This window comes from Macrobrachium nipponense, chromosome 8, assembly GCF_015104395.2.
Source record: "Macrobrachium nipponense isolate FS-2020 chromosome 8, ASM1510439v2, whole genome shotgun sequence".
Classification (NCBI taxonomy): domain Eukaryota; kingdom Metazoa; phylum Arthropoda; class Malacostraca; order Decapoda; family Palaemonidae; genus Macrobrachium; species Macrobrachium nipponense.
This window is the reverse complement of record NC_087203.1, coordinates 86156427-86175210: the sequence shown is the minus strand read 5'-3', so window position 1 is coordinate 86175210 and position 18784 is coordinate 86156427. Positions and strand designations below refer to the sequence as shown.

Genomic DNA, 18784 nt, shown 5'->3' with positions numbered 1-18784 from the left:
ACTGGGACCTATGAGGTCATTCAGCGCTGAAACGGAAACCGACAGTAAAATGTTCGAAGGGTGTATCAGAAGGAAAACCTCGTACTTGCACTATGACTTAATTGCTAGGAGAGGTCGGAAAGTAAGATGAAAAAGAATATGAAAGGAGGTACAGTTAAAGGAACGAAAGGGGTTGCAGCTAAGGCCGACACGCTGCAAAGGACCTTAAGTAATGCCTACAGTGCACCGGGCTAGTTATCCGGGCAACCTAGATAACCTCCGAGGCCTCGGGTGCAGAGGTCCAGGCCATCAATCCAAGCTGCCTTTTGGTTGCAGAGGTTCGTTCCTTGATTAATATTAAGTTGTACACGAGGTTTCCTTTTAAGTATTAGAATTATTATTTCAGTCTATATCTAATCGGCAAGTTTTTGTTAATTTTCTTATTGAATATAGAAGAAACGCTCTAACAAGAAAACAAAAGAAAATTGAAAAAAATATATATATTTATGGATGACAAAATATCCTCTTTAATAATCACTCATATAAGACTGATAATAAGATTATAACCACGGGTGTTCATATCCAGTTGGAGTGTACCAAACTATGGGGTATAAATACACCCACCAGACATTAACACCCTACATAAAAAAAAAAAAAAATTACAACCCAGACCCATCCATTACGCTTGATATTTAATACAAGTCCAAGAAGACACCTAAAGAAAAGGAATGTGGCATATCAATTCTAGTCCTGCCTAAGGTTTCTTGGGCACCTACTCTGGCGTGGCCAGTGAGATATTAAGAAAGGCTGCCAGGCCCAATCTCGCAAAGGACAATATGAAGACTTTATGTGGAGGTTCATAATAAGCTTCATCTGATATGACTCAAGATACGTTTTCATGATCAGCCAATATTCCGAAACTTGTTTCATCGCCATCTTTTCCTTACAGCAACAACAATCAAGAATCCGTCCCCACCTCATACCTCCGAGCCACGAGATGCCCAGTGTACCCAGTCAAGGCTCAACAGCAAAACCTCGACCACCAGGTCAATGCCTTCTTGAACTGACAAGGCCTGAGAGATTCAAGCATGAGTCATCACCAGTCGTCCTAGTCTCGCCGTGCGTTTCCATTCACAACTTTGTATTTTTGGTGGCATTTATCAGTTATTTGCAGAATGTATAATTTTTGTGTAAGTTAATTATGTTTTACAGTCTTTTGCATCATCAGTATCCTCTGGACCTGGTTATTATGATTAAATATAAAGGGAATTCAGTGCAGAAACAGTAATGAGAACAAAAAAGTTTATTCACAGAAATGAGTATATAATACATTATTTTACATAGAAAGGAGAACAAGAGCACAAAAATGGTGACAAAAGATGCCTCTCTCTTTAGGAAAAGGTATAAGAGCTATATACAAAATAAATATTCTCTATAATTTACAGCAATTGTTCCTCAGAATCCTATTTCTTCAATGTATTCAGCTTTCTCTTTTTTGTTAAATTTTTGCAATTTTGAATGTTTTCATTACTTTTCTTACAATAATTGTTTAGTAGGGCATTGGAGGAAGCAAATATCAACATTTTTTGAATTTTTTCTATGCTATGCCCAGCATCACAATCATTTAGAGGTAAGAAGGCATCATTATCAGAAAGGACAGTGAGTGAAATGTCCGTGGCCAAATTCCTTTGATACATCGATTGTATAAAATCAGGATACTGTGACAGTTTATCAATGGTTATATAGTTAAACAGAATTACGTTTACTACAGATTCATGTGGATAAAGAAGCCTTCCTCTGTAACTACCCTGAATGTAACTGTTATTGTCTGGTAAGCTATCTTTTGTTTCTTGGCAAGTAAGTAAGTCTTTACAGGAGCTACACTTAAGTTTTTTCACAACAGCATACACACAATAGCCGGCAAGGTATGTTATAACCGGGAAAAGATCCATACATTTATCAATATCATCTTGACTGACATCAATATAAAAAAAATCGTTATTTCCGGACTCCTGATTATTCATGCCCTCCCAGTTCGTTTCTTCGAAAATTTTCAGTTCGATGTTTTTATTATTAAAAGTTATTCTAAGAACAGACATTAACCTCAGTTTTTTTTCACACTCAAACACTTGTCGTAAGGAAATGTTGTAATTGCAGCCAGCAAGTCGACGATATTTACCAAATCTATTTTCAAGTTGATCGGTTTGAAATTTTCCTGGTAAGACATATTTCATTTTTAATTTTTCTACACAGTATTTTGTTATTTCTATCATTGCATTAGTTGTGTGTTTTAAGGCAGTGAATGTTTCCCTACTCAACTTTCCACCAGTTTTAGTCATATTATTCCAGAGATCTAACCAGGAATGGAATTTCTGTAGGAAAATGTACTTCTCGTCATTTACATTATATGTTAGTGGAGTTGGGCCCATTATTGTAATTCCCTTTACAAAGGGGAACAGAACATCTGTGTGGCATTTTGTCTGGAGTTACACGTGTGTCTGGAAACCTTCTTCGCCCGATTTAAGTATAACACTAGAAAGGTCATTGGAGATCGGAGGTTGCCAACTAGTAATGTCTCATTAGATGGCCTCAGAAAAAGTACCCACAGCAATGCAAATTAAAAATAAATGGTTGAACAGTTTACAAAATCTGAAAGTTGCAAGTACTGAGTTTTCATTTAAAGTCATCAGCAATGACTGATAATGTATTTTATAATCATTTGTGTTAATAAACTGTTGTTTCTCATCATAACTTCTGCGCTGATTTTCCACCATTATGCAGCATATTTAATCATATTAACCAGGTTTAGAGGATTATGATGTTGTTAAAGACTGTGAAAATATAGTTATCTTAAACATAGCAATTAGATACTCTAGATAAAAAGTAATAAATAACACCAAAAATACAGAACTGGGAATGGTAACTTATGGCCAGGATAGGACGACTAGTGATGATTCATCGCTCTATTTTGACTGATCGCACAGGCCTTGTCAGTTCAAGAAGGCATTGACCAGGTCGACTCCCTAGTTTGTGGCACCATACTACAGACCAATCAAAACCAAGCAAATGACCAACAACCAATAACCAAACTGTTAAAACCACCCCACAGGTATTTTTTGTAACCCGATACTTATCTGCCTTCTGCTGCGTTCCTGTTATCATATCCTAACGATGTGGATGAGACGTAAATGCCATGTAGTAATGTGTCTATGTTATCTATTCCTCGTTCTCATATACTGTATAGCTTTTGTTCAATATGTGTCCCAAAGAAAGGAATCACCATCGTCAGGAAATTACTATTTATAACAATCATTGTTTTTGCTGTTATCGTTATTATTATTAATGTCCTCATTTACATAATTCATATTGAAAAAAAAAATCTTTTAATCAAGCTAACAATGAGTTTATTTTCCTTAGCTGAATAAAAAAAAGGGTCATATGAATACTGCGTATATTAAAATACACCTTAAAATAATAAGCAAAGACAACCTGATCAACAATATGCTTAAATATGTACATACACATATATGTATATTTATAAATACACACATACATTATATAATATATATATATATATATATATATATATATGATCTATATATATATATATATATAATGCAATATCAAATTCCAGACCAAAATTTAAACGAATGAGATGCACATAATACGAGTCGTGCGAAAACCCAGATTGGCGTGAAATGAATAACAGCATAAAAAAAAAAAAAAAAAAAAAAAAAAGCACCCGAGCGTCAAACATTAAACGAAAAATAGAAAAAGTTAGAAAGTGACGAACGTTAATTCTTTCTTCGGTCGAATGCTGATTGTTTAATGACTTGGTGTGAAATATTACCGAAGTTGCGTGCAGGGCTGTTTGGCCGGCGCGCCGTTCCACGCGACGTCCACGCGATCATGGAATGTTGAATGGGCCAAAATAGCCTCAAGTATTCGCGTATTTCTGAAATTGAAAGCTTACCACTCCCTCTTTTTATTTCATAGTTTACTGACGCAGGGGTCCTGCTCGGTGCGATTTATTTGGAGTTTGTAATGCATTATGTAGATGTCATCACAATTTCTTTTCAAACTATTGTGGTGTTTTGTTTCCAAATGGTAATGCTTTCGTATTGACATATTTCCTAAATAGTTTCCAGTATACACACGCGCAATATATATATATATATATATTATATATATATATATATATATATATATATATATATATAGTGTGTGTGTGTGTATGTATGTATGTATGTATGTATGTAGTATATATATACTATATGTATATGTATATATGTATATATATATATATATATATATATATATATATATATATATATATATATCAGAACGCTAGATTGATGACATAAAATGTTAAGCACGTATAAGATATTTATTTATATATATATATACTATATATATATATATATATATATCTATATATATATATAGGTGTGTGTATGTATGTATATATAAATAAAGTATATATATATATATATATATATATATATATATATATATATATGTGTGTGTGTGTGTGTGTGTATTTATGTATTAAATACATATACACACACAAATATATATATATACTATATACTATATATATATATATATTATATATATATATATATATATATATATATATATATATATATATATATATAATATTCTTATACGAGCTTTACATATTCTGTCATCACTCATGCGTTCTACTTCTGAGAGGGGATAACAAGAAACGTACCTTCATAACAAGAAAATATCTTTCTCGAAACTATCGAATCAAACTCTTGAGATTAATTCAGCGGAGGCCTAAATAATCCAAAAATGATCAACCTTTTTATGCGCTTACATGAAAACCTCATTATCAGCACAACAATTAAACCATATTTATATGCCATTCACTTTTTCACGTATTGCATTCACAATCATTTCCCCTAACCACCGACTTTAACAGAATGGCATTTAAAATTCGAAATAAGTAATTCACCTTTATAATAAGGGAATATATATACACACAAAGCATACACACACTCATGATACAGGTTTTCTTAACTACTGTATTCACTTTAATATTTAGTTATTAAACTTCATCACTTTTTACGCCAGACAACTTCTACAACACGATAAATGACAGGAAAAAAATCAAGCAGACTAAATATAATCGTACAGAAAATAAACTATTTTCTGGCTGAATGAAAACCAGTGTGTGTTCTATGAAAAAAAAAAAAAAAACAAACATGCATACTAAAGACAGTCTTACAGAAAAAAAACTAATTTTATCGCTAATCAAAAACCATAGAATGTTCTTTACGTAAAATCATTGCCTAAGCATGGTCCTACAGAAAAAAAAAAAAAAAACGCCGTTTCCTCACTGAATAAAACCCATTGTGAGTTATCTACAGAAATTATTCAGAATAAACAGTCTTCCAAGAAAACCAACAATTTCTCACTAAATAAAAATCATTGTATGTTCTTCACAAACATTACTCAAACTAAATATAGTCGTCCAGAAAAAAAAATCAATTTCTCGCTCAATGAAAATCATTGTAATTTCTTCACAAAAAATTATTCAGAATAAAGTCTCCAGAAAAAAAAAGGTTTCTCGCTAAATAAAAAAAAATTTATGTTCTTCACACAAAATCATTCATACTAAATCGTGTCTTCCAGAAAAAAAAATCGTTTCCTAGCTAAATAAAAAACATTGCAAGTTCTTCACAAAAAATAATCAGACTCAAAATAGTTTTCCAGGAAAAAAAAACGCATCATTTTCTCGCTAAATAAAAACCGTTGTAAGTTCTCTGTATAAAAATCATTGTAGGTTCTTTACAAAATTCAGTCAAGAATTCATGACAACACACAAGTCAGCACCAAAACTCAGAATTCACCAACGTGCAAGAGCCAGAGACACGCCCCTACCTACACAGCCGGGACTATGGAGCGGGAATGAATAATGTATGAAAAGAAGCGACGGAGAATTATGAATAAAGCTGATGGCAGCTGCGAGGGGCTTCAAGAGCTCCGAGGAGAGGAAGACGAGGGCCAAAAACCGAATATCAGATTTAATGGTTGACTTATGCCAGCTCTTATCCGGGTTCATGGAGGGAGGAGAAGTCTCTTGTCTTTGCTCCCGGTGGAAATCTCTCAAAATATTCCTAGGAGTATCTTTATATAAATCATACGGTTTGTCTCCTTGTCTTAATCTGTGAGACTATCGCTTTCTTACGAGATGTTTGGACACAAATTTATTTTACCCAAAATCTTGAATAAATATCCATGGAATATAAAATTCAGGCCAAAGGCCTGGAGCTGGGACAAAAGAGGTCATTCAGCAATGAAAGGGACATTTCGAGTAAAAAGGCTTGAAAGGTGTAACAGGAGGAAAGCCTCGCAGCTGCACTATCAAACAGCTGACAGGAGAGGGTGTAAAATAAGATGGAAGAAAGAGAATAGACACTGAGGTAAAGTTGCAGTTACTGGCCGAAGGGACGCTACGAAGAATCTCAAGTAAAACCTACAGTGCATCTGGTGAGGTGCACTGACGGCACTAACCCCTTGAATTTGGTTTCCTTCGAGCAAGCTTTGAAAGATCCCACCGACTTTCACCTATAAGAGAATAGTTATCATTTGTAAAACACAAATGCACAACAAAATAAATATTCACTCCACAATATTCTAAAATTGGTATATAACCAATGAACGTAAGTTTTTCTAAAATTGGTATATACCCAATGATCGTAATTTTTTAGTTTTGTTCACCTCATAAACTCGAACAAATGAGATTACAAAAGCCTTAATAGTATTCGAATTTTCATTTTTAAGCCATTTCATATGCCTTTTTTTCATTATACTTCCACTAGGGTAAACGGGAACAAATTATGTATTTATAAATAACTACGTACAAATATCGAATCTAGATTGAATTTAAAGATAATCACTAGCAAATAACGGAATGCATTCTCTCTCTCTCTCTCTCTTCTCTCTCTCTCTCTCTCTCATGTATTCATACATTATACATATAAATACATACATACATATGTACACAAAAACACACACACACATTATATGCCACGAGGGAAAATACACAACGCGAGATCTTTCGACGTTCAAACGTCCTTTACTTAGCAGATGAACTGACTTACATGAGGAAATGACAATACACGAAAGGTCGTATAACTGACAGATAGGAATTATAAAGAGATTAGTACCTAGAATCCGACACACCTGGAAGATGAGTATAGTGTAACACGCAGAAAGAAAATTCTAAGAACATACTCAGTTTGCCTTATTCTAACGGATTTGAAACCATTAAATACTTGCTAAAAGCCTTAAAGGTCAACCTTGTTTTTTCCTATAATAACACACTAAAAGGAATGTTAATAAAAAATGGCCCCAGAGAAAGCAACAACATAATATATAAAATTCCATGTATGGATTGTGCCTCATTTTATCTCGGACAGTCAAGCAAGGGCTTAGAAGTAAGGTTAAGCCAGCATAAATATTCTGTAAAAACTGGGCAAACATCTAATGCAATATTCATTCAAGTGAAAACAACCACTGAATAAATTGGATTGGTAGTTCAGTAATTGCAAGGTCAAAAGATGTCTTATCACGAAATCTTTTAGAATCTGCTTTAATGCAACTTACTTCTCATTGTAATTTCAATATTAGTCGCGGCCTGTTTCATTTAGACACTTGTATTTTGTAACATGTTTAAGAATGACCTCAAAGATATAATTACAGACTTGAATAAAAATTAGTTGCCTTAGAAAATATTCGTTGTATATGTATGTTTAATATGTATTGTGAATATGTATTGTGAATATGTTTTTGTTTACCAAAGTTCTGAATAGCTGTCACCTATAATAATCCTTTAATTGTCTTGTCCTCGTGTCTGAGGAGATTGTCTTAAACTTTTAATTGTACCCATGTTTTTCCTTGTTTGGGAAGGGTACTCATCTTCCAGGTGTGTCGGATTCTAGGTACTAATCTCTTTATAATCCCTATCTGTCAGTTATACGACCTTTCGTGTATTGTCATTTCCTCATGTAAGTTAGTTCATCTGCTAAGTAAAGGAAGTTTGAACATCGAAAGATCTCGCGAATACTCTGTTGTTTATTTTCCCTCGTGCCTTATACCTTTACTTATGGATTTATCACGTTCCTAAATTTCATGATTCAGTTATACATATATATATATATATATATATATATATATATATATATATATATATATATATATATATATATATATATATATATATATATATATATATATAGGCACGCGCATGTGGTATACAGGTATTGACATTGGTATGTACTTATAAATTTTCTTTATATTAGTTATGATATACGGTAATGAATGTTACATACGTCAGAAACTATATATATATATATATATATATATATATATATATATATATATATATATATATGATATATATAGTATGTATGATTTAAAGCTAAGGTATATATTTTGGTGCACTGACTCCCACCCTTACAAGTGAATGACAGTGATTATAAACCCTATCAAACCTGCAGATATGGTTTGGATTCGTTATTAGACGATATCTTAACATACTGGAAAAGTGAGAGGGGCGATTTTGATGTCTTTCTACCAAAATTAAATTCCTTGGTACCGAGCATAAAATTTACAGTAGAATGGGAAAACAATAACCAGATCACCTTTTTAGATTAGATGTCTTAATCATCAGAACTAATAACAACTAAAATTTCACTGTCTTCAGGAAAGCGACATTCTCACTTTCATACACATATTTTTACAGCTATTATGACATTTCATTTAAAATCGGCATAACAAGTGACTTATTTCTTAAAGCCCTGAGAAGCTGCTCCCCAGATTTTCTTAACAAAGAACTTGAAACATTCAGGAATCAACTTATCTTGTTAAAATACCCCAAGCACATAATAGAAAAGGCCATACATAAAGCAAAGAGAAAATAAAGAAAAGCAAAAATACACAAACAAAATCATAATCCCTCACGGGGATAATTTATGAAAGATCACACAAACATTAGGCCACCCCAACCATTTCATCTTCACTTCTCTGAATACATTGGGGAAATCCTTAATCAACGTTCAGCAGAAACCAGTTTCTACGATGTAGGAGTTTATGAAATCCCCTGTAGGGATTGTGATAGGCCATACTATGGATTCACAGGAAATCTCTCTCGGAAAGATTAACTCAACATGAACCCTCAGTTAGATAAGGACAACATAGTTCGGCAATTTTCCATAATATATATAACACGAACCATACCATGGATTGGAACTCATCCCGAATTCTATACAAAAGCAGCTGGCGATACAAATGTCAGGTAGTGGAATCTTCACTGATAAAAAACAAGATAATATGATCAACCTTTCCAATGGAGCCTGGGACTCTGACCATATAGACAATATCTTCCTTAAGGCAATGATGAAGCAGATTAAGACAAATAACAGAACCAACATCGGCTTAGCTGTCACCCTAGACATCACCTAAGGGCATATCTCCCACTATATACTTCACAGTATAACTTTCTGTCATTCACTACTCGATAAAGGTGGGAGACAGTCCACCGACATATATTCCTTAATTACAGACCAAAGTGTTTTAATGGGCCTTTTATACTTTAGACATGCCCTGTTTTAACAGAAGAAGAATATATATATATATATATATATATATATATATATATATATATATATATATATATATATTATATATATATATATATATATATATGCGCTATGCAAAGTTATTGTTATTCTTAACCTATTCATTACCCTTTATCATAAGTGAAGAGAAAACAGAAAACAATCAGTAACAACAATTTATTAATAATATTACAAATTTTGAATTTGGTCTCCCAATTTCAAAAATAAAGGCTCGGCCTATAATTAAAAACAATAATAATAAGACGAAAATCAGAACGAGGAGGAAGAACCAAAGTTGGAATAAATTAAACGCTAAAATAATATAAAAATAAAAAATGTAATATGTTAACAACACCAAATTAGTTCCCTAATAGGGAAAGGTACCTGATCTTTCAAATAACTTTCAAAAGTTTAAACATTCACTGACTTACGTGTTAAAATAAAAACTCCCACGGCGTAATGCAATATTAATAACATTTTAACGTTACACTGATGAACGGTGTTCGAAAGTCTTTGTTCTATTTTTACATAGAAATATATTTTTAATATATAATTGTGGATATTTTTTAACAATAATAATAGCGTTCCGACAATAGTTAATAAGATTTAATATCCAAATCAGCAATATCTTTCACGGAAAATATGGAAAATTTATGAACATTCTCTAATAGATTTGGTCAAAAATGAATTTAGTTCAATAGAATTTACATAATATTAATGAATCTTAAGAGAAATTCTCAAAGAAATTAATGGAAAAAATTTAAGAAAACTGAACTATAAAATTTGTGAACGCCTTCGTTAAATTTGCGAATAACGAAAACCGAGTTAAAATCTGACAACCATTTTATGAAACTTCACTGACAAATATTGAAATTCGTAAAAATCCTGAAATACAAATATGTAGGACTTCTTGAAAAGTCTGACCGAAAACAAAAACTACACAGTAACTACAGAATACTTGTTTGTACTTAGCTGATGCAATTCGGATAATTCTCAGAAACTGTTTTCACGGATATTTAGTGAAAGTGAAAATAAAGTTTTGGGATGATTTGTTTTAACTTCTACGCAACAAAAATAATCATATTTAGATTAAGACAAGAAAAATTGTCCAGAAGGTTTCAACTCAACTGAGAACAATACACCTTAGCCCTTCATTGATAAAAACAATCATTAAGTTACCAAAGTCATTCTTTGACGAAATGCCCAATTGTGGGGGGGAGCAAGTTTCTAAATCTCACTCAGTCATCAGTGGGGGAAAAAAAAAAAGTACAAAAAAATCTGGTATTGCCGAAGGAACTAAAACAAACCCTAGATAAACGACGGAAAAACCACTAAAATGAAGGATTGGCGGATGTAATAAATTATGATGATAATGTACAAACTGCACAAACTATAACAGCATCCTTAGAACGGTCATTTTATCTCTCCCACTCTCAACCGAGATGGGATCTGCATTGCAGAGTACGAAAAAATGGATACCAGCACATTAAGCATACACATTTACATATACACATAATGTACAGTATATGTAAGTAAGTATCGTGGAGACAGAATATACATTGTGAGAACAAGCTAAAGAAAAGAGGGAAAAAAAACTTCACTCACCTTTCGAAACGGCGAGCACCGCCCACAGAACCGCCAAAAGTTTTAGTCCAGCCATGGCACCGGCCATTCTTGAAAACTTTTCATTTGCGAACTTCTTGAACCACTTCCGAGAAAGTATTCACAAACATCGTGGATACAAAGCAAAGAGTAGTTGTCTTTCTGAACAATGACAAATGGTACGAGCTGTGAGGAGTCTTTATCTACGAGTCAATTGCGAAGTTTATTATGCCTTGTGGAGAAGAATGGACAGCGTAATCCGTGGCGTGATGTTGAGAGTTCAGCAGTCGGAGGACAACTGAACTGGTCATCAACTAGTTTGCCCCACTGCTACCACGAGCATCGGATTAGAGTTGCCACTTGCGTTATTTCTCCCCATTTCAATCGCTTTATTTCGACACTCTGGGTTTGATAGTTACCAGTTCGTTATTTATTATTCGTGTAATTCTCATATTTCCCTCCATGAAGATGAAATGTTAGTGAATACAGTACTGGTAAAAGGAGGATTATTTTTTTTTATTCAAGCACAAATAAATGTGATGACATTACAAAAAGAAGCTTTAAATGAAATTCATTTAAATCATCCATTCTTTCTCTTTCTCCGGGTTAAGATCAGGTATCATAAAGACAGCGAAGTCTCTCAACTCCCGACTCACTTTATTAGCTTATTTTCTCCGCTGAAGAATGTCTAATAGAGTAATTACCAAAAACGAGACTCGCTCAGCAAGGAGGAGAAAAATAAATGTTGCTACGGGACATGCAACCGTGCTTTCGGCGTTAGGAAAAAATTATTCGAAAACCTAAAATTATTTTCTTTCTCGGTATCATAAAATAATTTCTTTTATTAAAACAACAATAATCTGCCCTATTTGAAGATTTGTGAACATCAAATGGACTTCCTTCTTTGCATCGAAATTTTATTAAGATAGACTATTATTTCAGAAGGTTCGTATACGCCTTCCTACCGCCAACATTCGACCCAGCTGTGGTGGAGGGCTTGCAACCTCACCACTAAAGACTTGCCGAGAACCAGAATGCGTTAGCTACCATCTGGCGCGACTCCGTCCAAGAAATGGAAACGAAAAAGTAAAAGCAATTTGCGCTTACAGATTAAAAGATATTGCTTTTCTCCAAGATCCAATAATTATAACTCTGTAAAAAGTAACCATAAGATTAATTTCTTCCAATTTTCCTCTCTCTTCCTTGACCTAAAGTGGTTATGCTCTCAGCATAAAAAAAATCATTTTTGCTGTCTCTAACATTACAAAAATGTTGTTTCGTAATATCGAGTGTAATTTTCGTCGTGTAACGATAAGAATTTTTTTATTTTGTCTACTCCTCCCTTTGTAAGTGAAATGTGAGTGTTCAATTCAAATAAAGAGAGAGAGAGAGAGAGAGAGAGAGAGAGAGAGAGAGAGAGAGAGAGAGAGAGAGAGAGAGAGAGAGAGCGAATAATTTACTGGAAATTCGAGACTAATTGTGTAATTTCGTAAATCAATTTAGAAAGTCAACATAAATTTTCTATATTTATTTCTGATTTGATTTCAATGCAATATTTTAGAATAAATCTGGGGATTTAAAAGAATACTGGGTAATTTCAGGAATTTTTATACAAATTTCCAACTCATTTTGGAGTCATTTGAAATTTCACAATACTTTTGAGACATCAAAAATAAATTCCATGAATGTATTTGAAACTTCAAATCACCTATAATAATAAAATCCAAGTGGATCTTCTTTGCCTTTCCTAAGGTGACAGTAGAGGAGACATCACACAGCCACCGAACACCCTGCAAACCGGTTTGTCCGCCCAGGTGGGGCGGGGTAGGTAGGAGAACACCTAACCTCCTCCAGAAAACATGTTTGTCCCCCCTGGTGGAGGTGGGGTAGGTAGAGGGGACAGCAACGCCGGGTTCCAGCGTACGTAGCGTGCCAACAAGCTCTTTACGTAATATATTTGGAACTTTCTGATTGCATATGGGCTTTAAACGTAAGCTGCTTCGTGAATTAATTTGGAAACTCTCATGAATTTCCACAAAGTGTTTAGAAATTTTAGAGATATTTTCTGTGAATTTTTTAATTACATACATTTCTTACATAAAACTGGAGCTTCGTTTAAAGTCGAAATTCATCATGAACAGAAATTAAACCTCCCAAATATATATATATATACATATATATATATATATATATATATATATATATATATATATATATATATATATATATATATATATATATATATATATATATATATATGTGTGTGTGTGTGTGTGTGTATATATATATATTTATATATATATAAATATACATATACATATACAAACATACACACACACATACATACATATATATATATATATATATATATATATATATATATATATCATCAACCTTACTATTTAATCCTAGTAACCTACATGGGTCTCTCTCTCTCTCTCTCTCTCTCTCTCTCTCTCTCTCTCTATATATATATATATATATATATATATATACATATGTGTGTGTGTGTGTGTGTATGTATAAGTTTAATACCCAATTCACTATACCTCAGGAATAGCCTACAAACATGGGAATATACAACTCATAAATACTTTGTTACCAGTGGGCTTCGAACTGCTGCCTGGTGTAGAAACACCGATTTACAGTGAATTTTGAACCTAAAGAGAAAATATATTATTACCAAAGCGAGGACATTACAAATAAGGTTATTACGCAAGACGGCACCCAGAACAGCCGCTAATAATTAGACGAGCTGTTTCAAGCACTCAGTGAAGCACAGACATTAAAAGGCGACTGGTTAGTTCGTCCACAAAGAGATGGCGCTCGGGTCGTCCAATCTCTTTACTCCAGCGTCAGCATCTAACCAAGTCTATCGAAAGATTTATCTCCCCCTCCCCCCACACCCCCCCCCCCCCCACCCCGACCCCGACCCCACCAAGCTTCCAGACTGTGGCATTGTCTTTTCGCATGAGGTGGTCTATTTCAGCACCTCTTCTTTGACTTCAACCTGCGCTTAACTGCGTCGTGCCATTTCGGAAATGTCGTTCTTGACTGTCTCGGTGAATAATTAATTTTCGATTTATGTGAAAACCTGTTTCGAAACTCCATACGTTTGCCTTCAGGGATTATTTCAATGCGCGTCGAAAATATTGGTGTGTCTACACGTGGAGAGAGAGAGAGAGAGAGAGAGAGAGAGAGAGAGAGACTATTATTCTAGTCCTAATTTGGATGGAAAATATGATCTAAGACTAATTATTATCATCTTTTATTCTGTTGAAACTATTTGAAAAACATAAGAGAGAGAGAGAGAGAGAAGAGAGAGAGAGAGAGAGAAATGTCTTTCAAGTGGCAATTGATATAAAACTGTCTAATCATTTTTATCAATTTAGCTCTCTCTCTCTCTCTCTCTCTCTCTCTCTCTCTCTCTCTCTCTCTCTCCGCACACACGTGTATATACATACATATATATATATATATATATATATATATATATATATATATATATATATATATATATATATATATATATTGACCATATATCGCTTGACCTTGATATGTATCAATTTGTCACTGTGATTAAGAAAAATAAAACATAACGCTGACATGGCGCTTTCGTGTTTTAACACCACCTCAGGTGTGAAAATGAGAATATATAATATATATATATATATATATATATATATATATATATATATATATATATATATATATATATATATGATATATATAGATATATATATATACTATATATATACATATATATATAGATATATGATATATATATATATATATATATATATATATATATAGATATATATATATATAGATATATATCGTATTATATATATATATATATTGTATTTTATATCATTTTGATATATAGTACTCATTGTCAATTTTTGCCCATTGTACTCCTCGTTACTTTTTATATTCACATAAGCCACAAATATCATTTAATACCAAATTCACTATGCTTTGGAAAATAACTTCCACCCACTGGTAATTATACTTGATGAGTGATTCCGAAAGACTGGTCAAATTCACTGTCTATCGTACTTCCTATAATTCATACTGGGTTTACGCTATTCCCAAATTGGGTTGTAAAAACAAGTTCTTTCGTTTCGTTTTTTTTCAGGAACACGTTTATTTGTTGTTGTTTTTCTTGCGCCCAATTTTCCCATTTTAGAAGACCTTACTTATAGTTACTATAGACTTATGATGTTATTTATTTGTTTGTTCTGTACCTCGTTAATTGAGCGCTGGGAAGGAAATGTGCAATGGCGGTTCATAGTGCACAAACACTCGGTGGGGTCCCATATTGGAATTGCCATGAAGACTCATTTTACGAAGACCTTACATGCTTATTTTAGTTCGTAGGACAGTTTCTTATACCACATTCTGTTAATGAAACTTCAATCTTTGGAAAGGTTTGCCTCTAAGTTTGATATTTTGTGGTTTAACGAATTAAATATCGAGTGAAAAGGTGAAAAGCGATCGATTTGTGTCATGGGCGATATATTACCCTATAGTATGCGGCCTTGTGTATTTTGTCTATCACAAAATCAAAACCATATATAATAAACATGGCACGTTTTTAAACAATGAGTAAAGCCCACACCATATCATAGATCACCTCTTATTATGAGGACAGTATCCCTCTCGCCAATCTCGAAGGGCAAAAACTGCCCACTGCCATGGTAGGCACATTTACTTTGGTTCTGGAACAGAGCTTATTGATACGAGCGTGATACAAGTTTCGGTTTAACATGTTTGATACTGAACACGTGTTATACTACACACACCTTTAAGGAATTGTTGCCAATCTCACAGTTTTCATACGTCTGATGATACAAGTTTCACTTGAACATGTTTGATACTGAATACGTGTTATACCATATACTTTTAAGGAATTGTTGCCAATCACAGTTTTCAGACGTCTGAATCTGATACATGTATAATACAAGTTTCAGCTGAACATGTTTGATACTGAACACGTAAATGCCTTGTATCATACTGTTTCATACATACTTTCGGGGAACAGTTGTCAATCATACCCCTCTTCCTGTTCAAATGCACTGAATTTGATATAATTGACCCCAGCACTTCAGGGTTTCATGATATGACTGATTTCAATGTTCAAACGTGAAATATTGAAATTCTATTGATTTATATATATATATATATGTGTGTGTGTGTGTGTGTGTGTGTGTGTGTGTGTGTGTGTGTTGTAATGTATCCAAAGCAATTATAACCTGATGTGGTTGATGGTTGAGATACCATTAGTTTGCCTTACTTTCCCTTTTTGTTATTTTTCACACTAATAGAATTTTCTTTCCAGATTTAAATTGCCTTGTTACCCAAGCTCTGGGAGCAATATAAGCACGGATAGCCAGTTTTTGTAGTTCAGGAAGCAATAGAATATGAGTAAATGTTAAAAAAAAAAAGTTTGGTCTTTTTTTTTTAATGTGGTTTTTTTCGGGTTGCAACCTTATTACTATTCCCAAGATACAGTGAAATAGATTCTAAACGATAACTGCGGAGACGTATACATACATATACATAAATATATATACAAAAACATATATATATACACATTAAACTAGATTTTTTCTAGTAGTGTAAATATCATATGTTGCCAGTAAAATCAGATACGAAATTCCTTCCTCTCTCTCTCTCTCTCTCTCTCTCTCTTCCCAGTCCTCCTCCTCATTTCATTCGTGCGTCTCAATTCCAAACTGCTCAAACACAAATCATTTCATTCAGGGTATAAAAGTTTGAAAGGAGAAAATATTCAATCCTCTCTTTCCCCAACACCATACCAGTGGCCTATTCAGTGCCAGAATTTATCGGCACCGCTGGTGAGAGAGAGAGAGAGAGAGAGAGAGAGAGAGAGAGAGAGAGAGAGAGAGAGCATATATAGTTCTGTTCTGTTTAAAAGAAATAGTATCATAATATACGCTTCAGTTTTTAAGGGTGTGTTTGCGCGTGCGTGTTAGAGAGAGAGAGAGAGAGAGAGAGAGAGAGAGAGAGAGAGACTGAACATTCTCATCCTTTGGATTCAAGACACTCAGAGAGAGAGAGAGAGAGAGAGAGAGAGACTTGTTTTAGCCTTCGCCCTTAATGACAACAGTCATCATAAATATAACCTGGAGAGCTGCTCCCGTAGTGTTCACCATCCGGGACCCTTTCGCGTTCATTAATTTAATAAAGCGTACAAGTTCCTTCGAGTTGTTTCCCGAATTTCTCCGAACCGTTGGCCCCTAGCTCTGCGCGAGATTGTTGATGGACCGCTCAGTTCTACGACGAGAGCGTTCCAAGAAGAGGTCGTTAAATGTATGGCTTTTAGTGATGGCCATATACCCGGGCTATGTTCTTCTAACAAGGGTAATCATCGGTGGAGCAGCATTACTGGCGCCCAGACAACCAATATTTCTTCTTCTCTTTCTCTACGTTTACTATATTTCCTTTGCCGTTATTTTAATAGCTCCTTATTTTATGATTCAGTCTAAATTTAGCTTTGAATTGAATATAGAATTTAGGCCAAAGGCCCAGCACTGAGACCTATGAGGTCAATCTGCGCTGAGACGGAAACTGACAGCATAAGGTTTGAAAGGCGTAAAGGATTTTATTTTTTATTTATATAGATTTCTGACATTATGCCAAGCACTGGGGTAACTGAGGCCAATCAGCGCTGAAACGGAAATTGACAGTGAAAGGTTTGAAAGGCGTAACAGGAAGAAAACCTCGTTGTTGCACTATGAAACAATTGTTAGAAAAGGGTGGACAGTAAGCTGGAACGTAAAGAACATGAAAGGAGGTATAATGAAAGGAAAGAAAGGGGGTTGCAGCAACGGGGCCGAAGGCAAGCTGCAAAGAACCCTAAGTAATGCCATGCGGTGCACTGACGGCACTAACCAAACCACACCCCGCCCCCTTTCCCGCAAGAACCCCGCGAAAAGCTTTGCTTTCCACAACTGACCTAAATTTCAACATTAAATTTTATTTACTTTCCAGTTAAACAACAAGCTTTTTCACTCGTCATTTTCCTTTCCTCCTTAAAACAAAGACTAGATCAGAATAACAACTTTCTCAGTAAAAATGACTATCAAAATTTTTATATACAAATCAATTCATTAAACTTTCATGAACTGTAAGACGCAGAGGCTCTCTCTCTCTCTCTCTCTCTCTCTCTCTCTCTCTATATATATATATATATATATATATATATATATATATATATATATATATATATATATATATATACACACACTATAAACACAAACATACACATACATCCATATGTATATATATATATATATATATATATATATATATATATATATATATATATATATATATATATATAAAAAATATATATTTGTAAAGTCAAGTAAAAAGACTACCACCGGATAAAGACACAATGAATTCCTATGTTTTTCTCCACACTGGAACTTTGCCACCACTAAAGATTAAAGGTAAAAAACCCAAATGTTAACATGAAAATCCCTGAACAAACGTGTATTAACTTCCAAGTTTCGAAACGCTTAAGT

The 18784-nt window shown here is 33.7% G+C and overlaps 1 protein-coding gene across 1 annotated transcript in view; it reads right to left on the bottom strand.

Moving 5' to 3' along the window:
• Positions 1-11518, bottom strand: part of LOC135222903 (putative carbonic anhydrase-like protein 2) — a 389285-nt gene extending 377767 nt beyond the window's left edge. The window contains exon 1 of the mRNA XM_064261295.1: positions 11235-11518. Coding sequence (XP_064117365.1) covers positions 11235-11301 — 67 coding nt within the window. The 5' untranslated portion in view covers positions 11302-11518. The remainder of the gene's footprint in view (positions 1-11234) is intronic.
• Positions 11519-18784: the final 7266 nt, after the last annotated feature.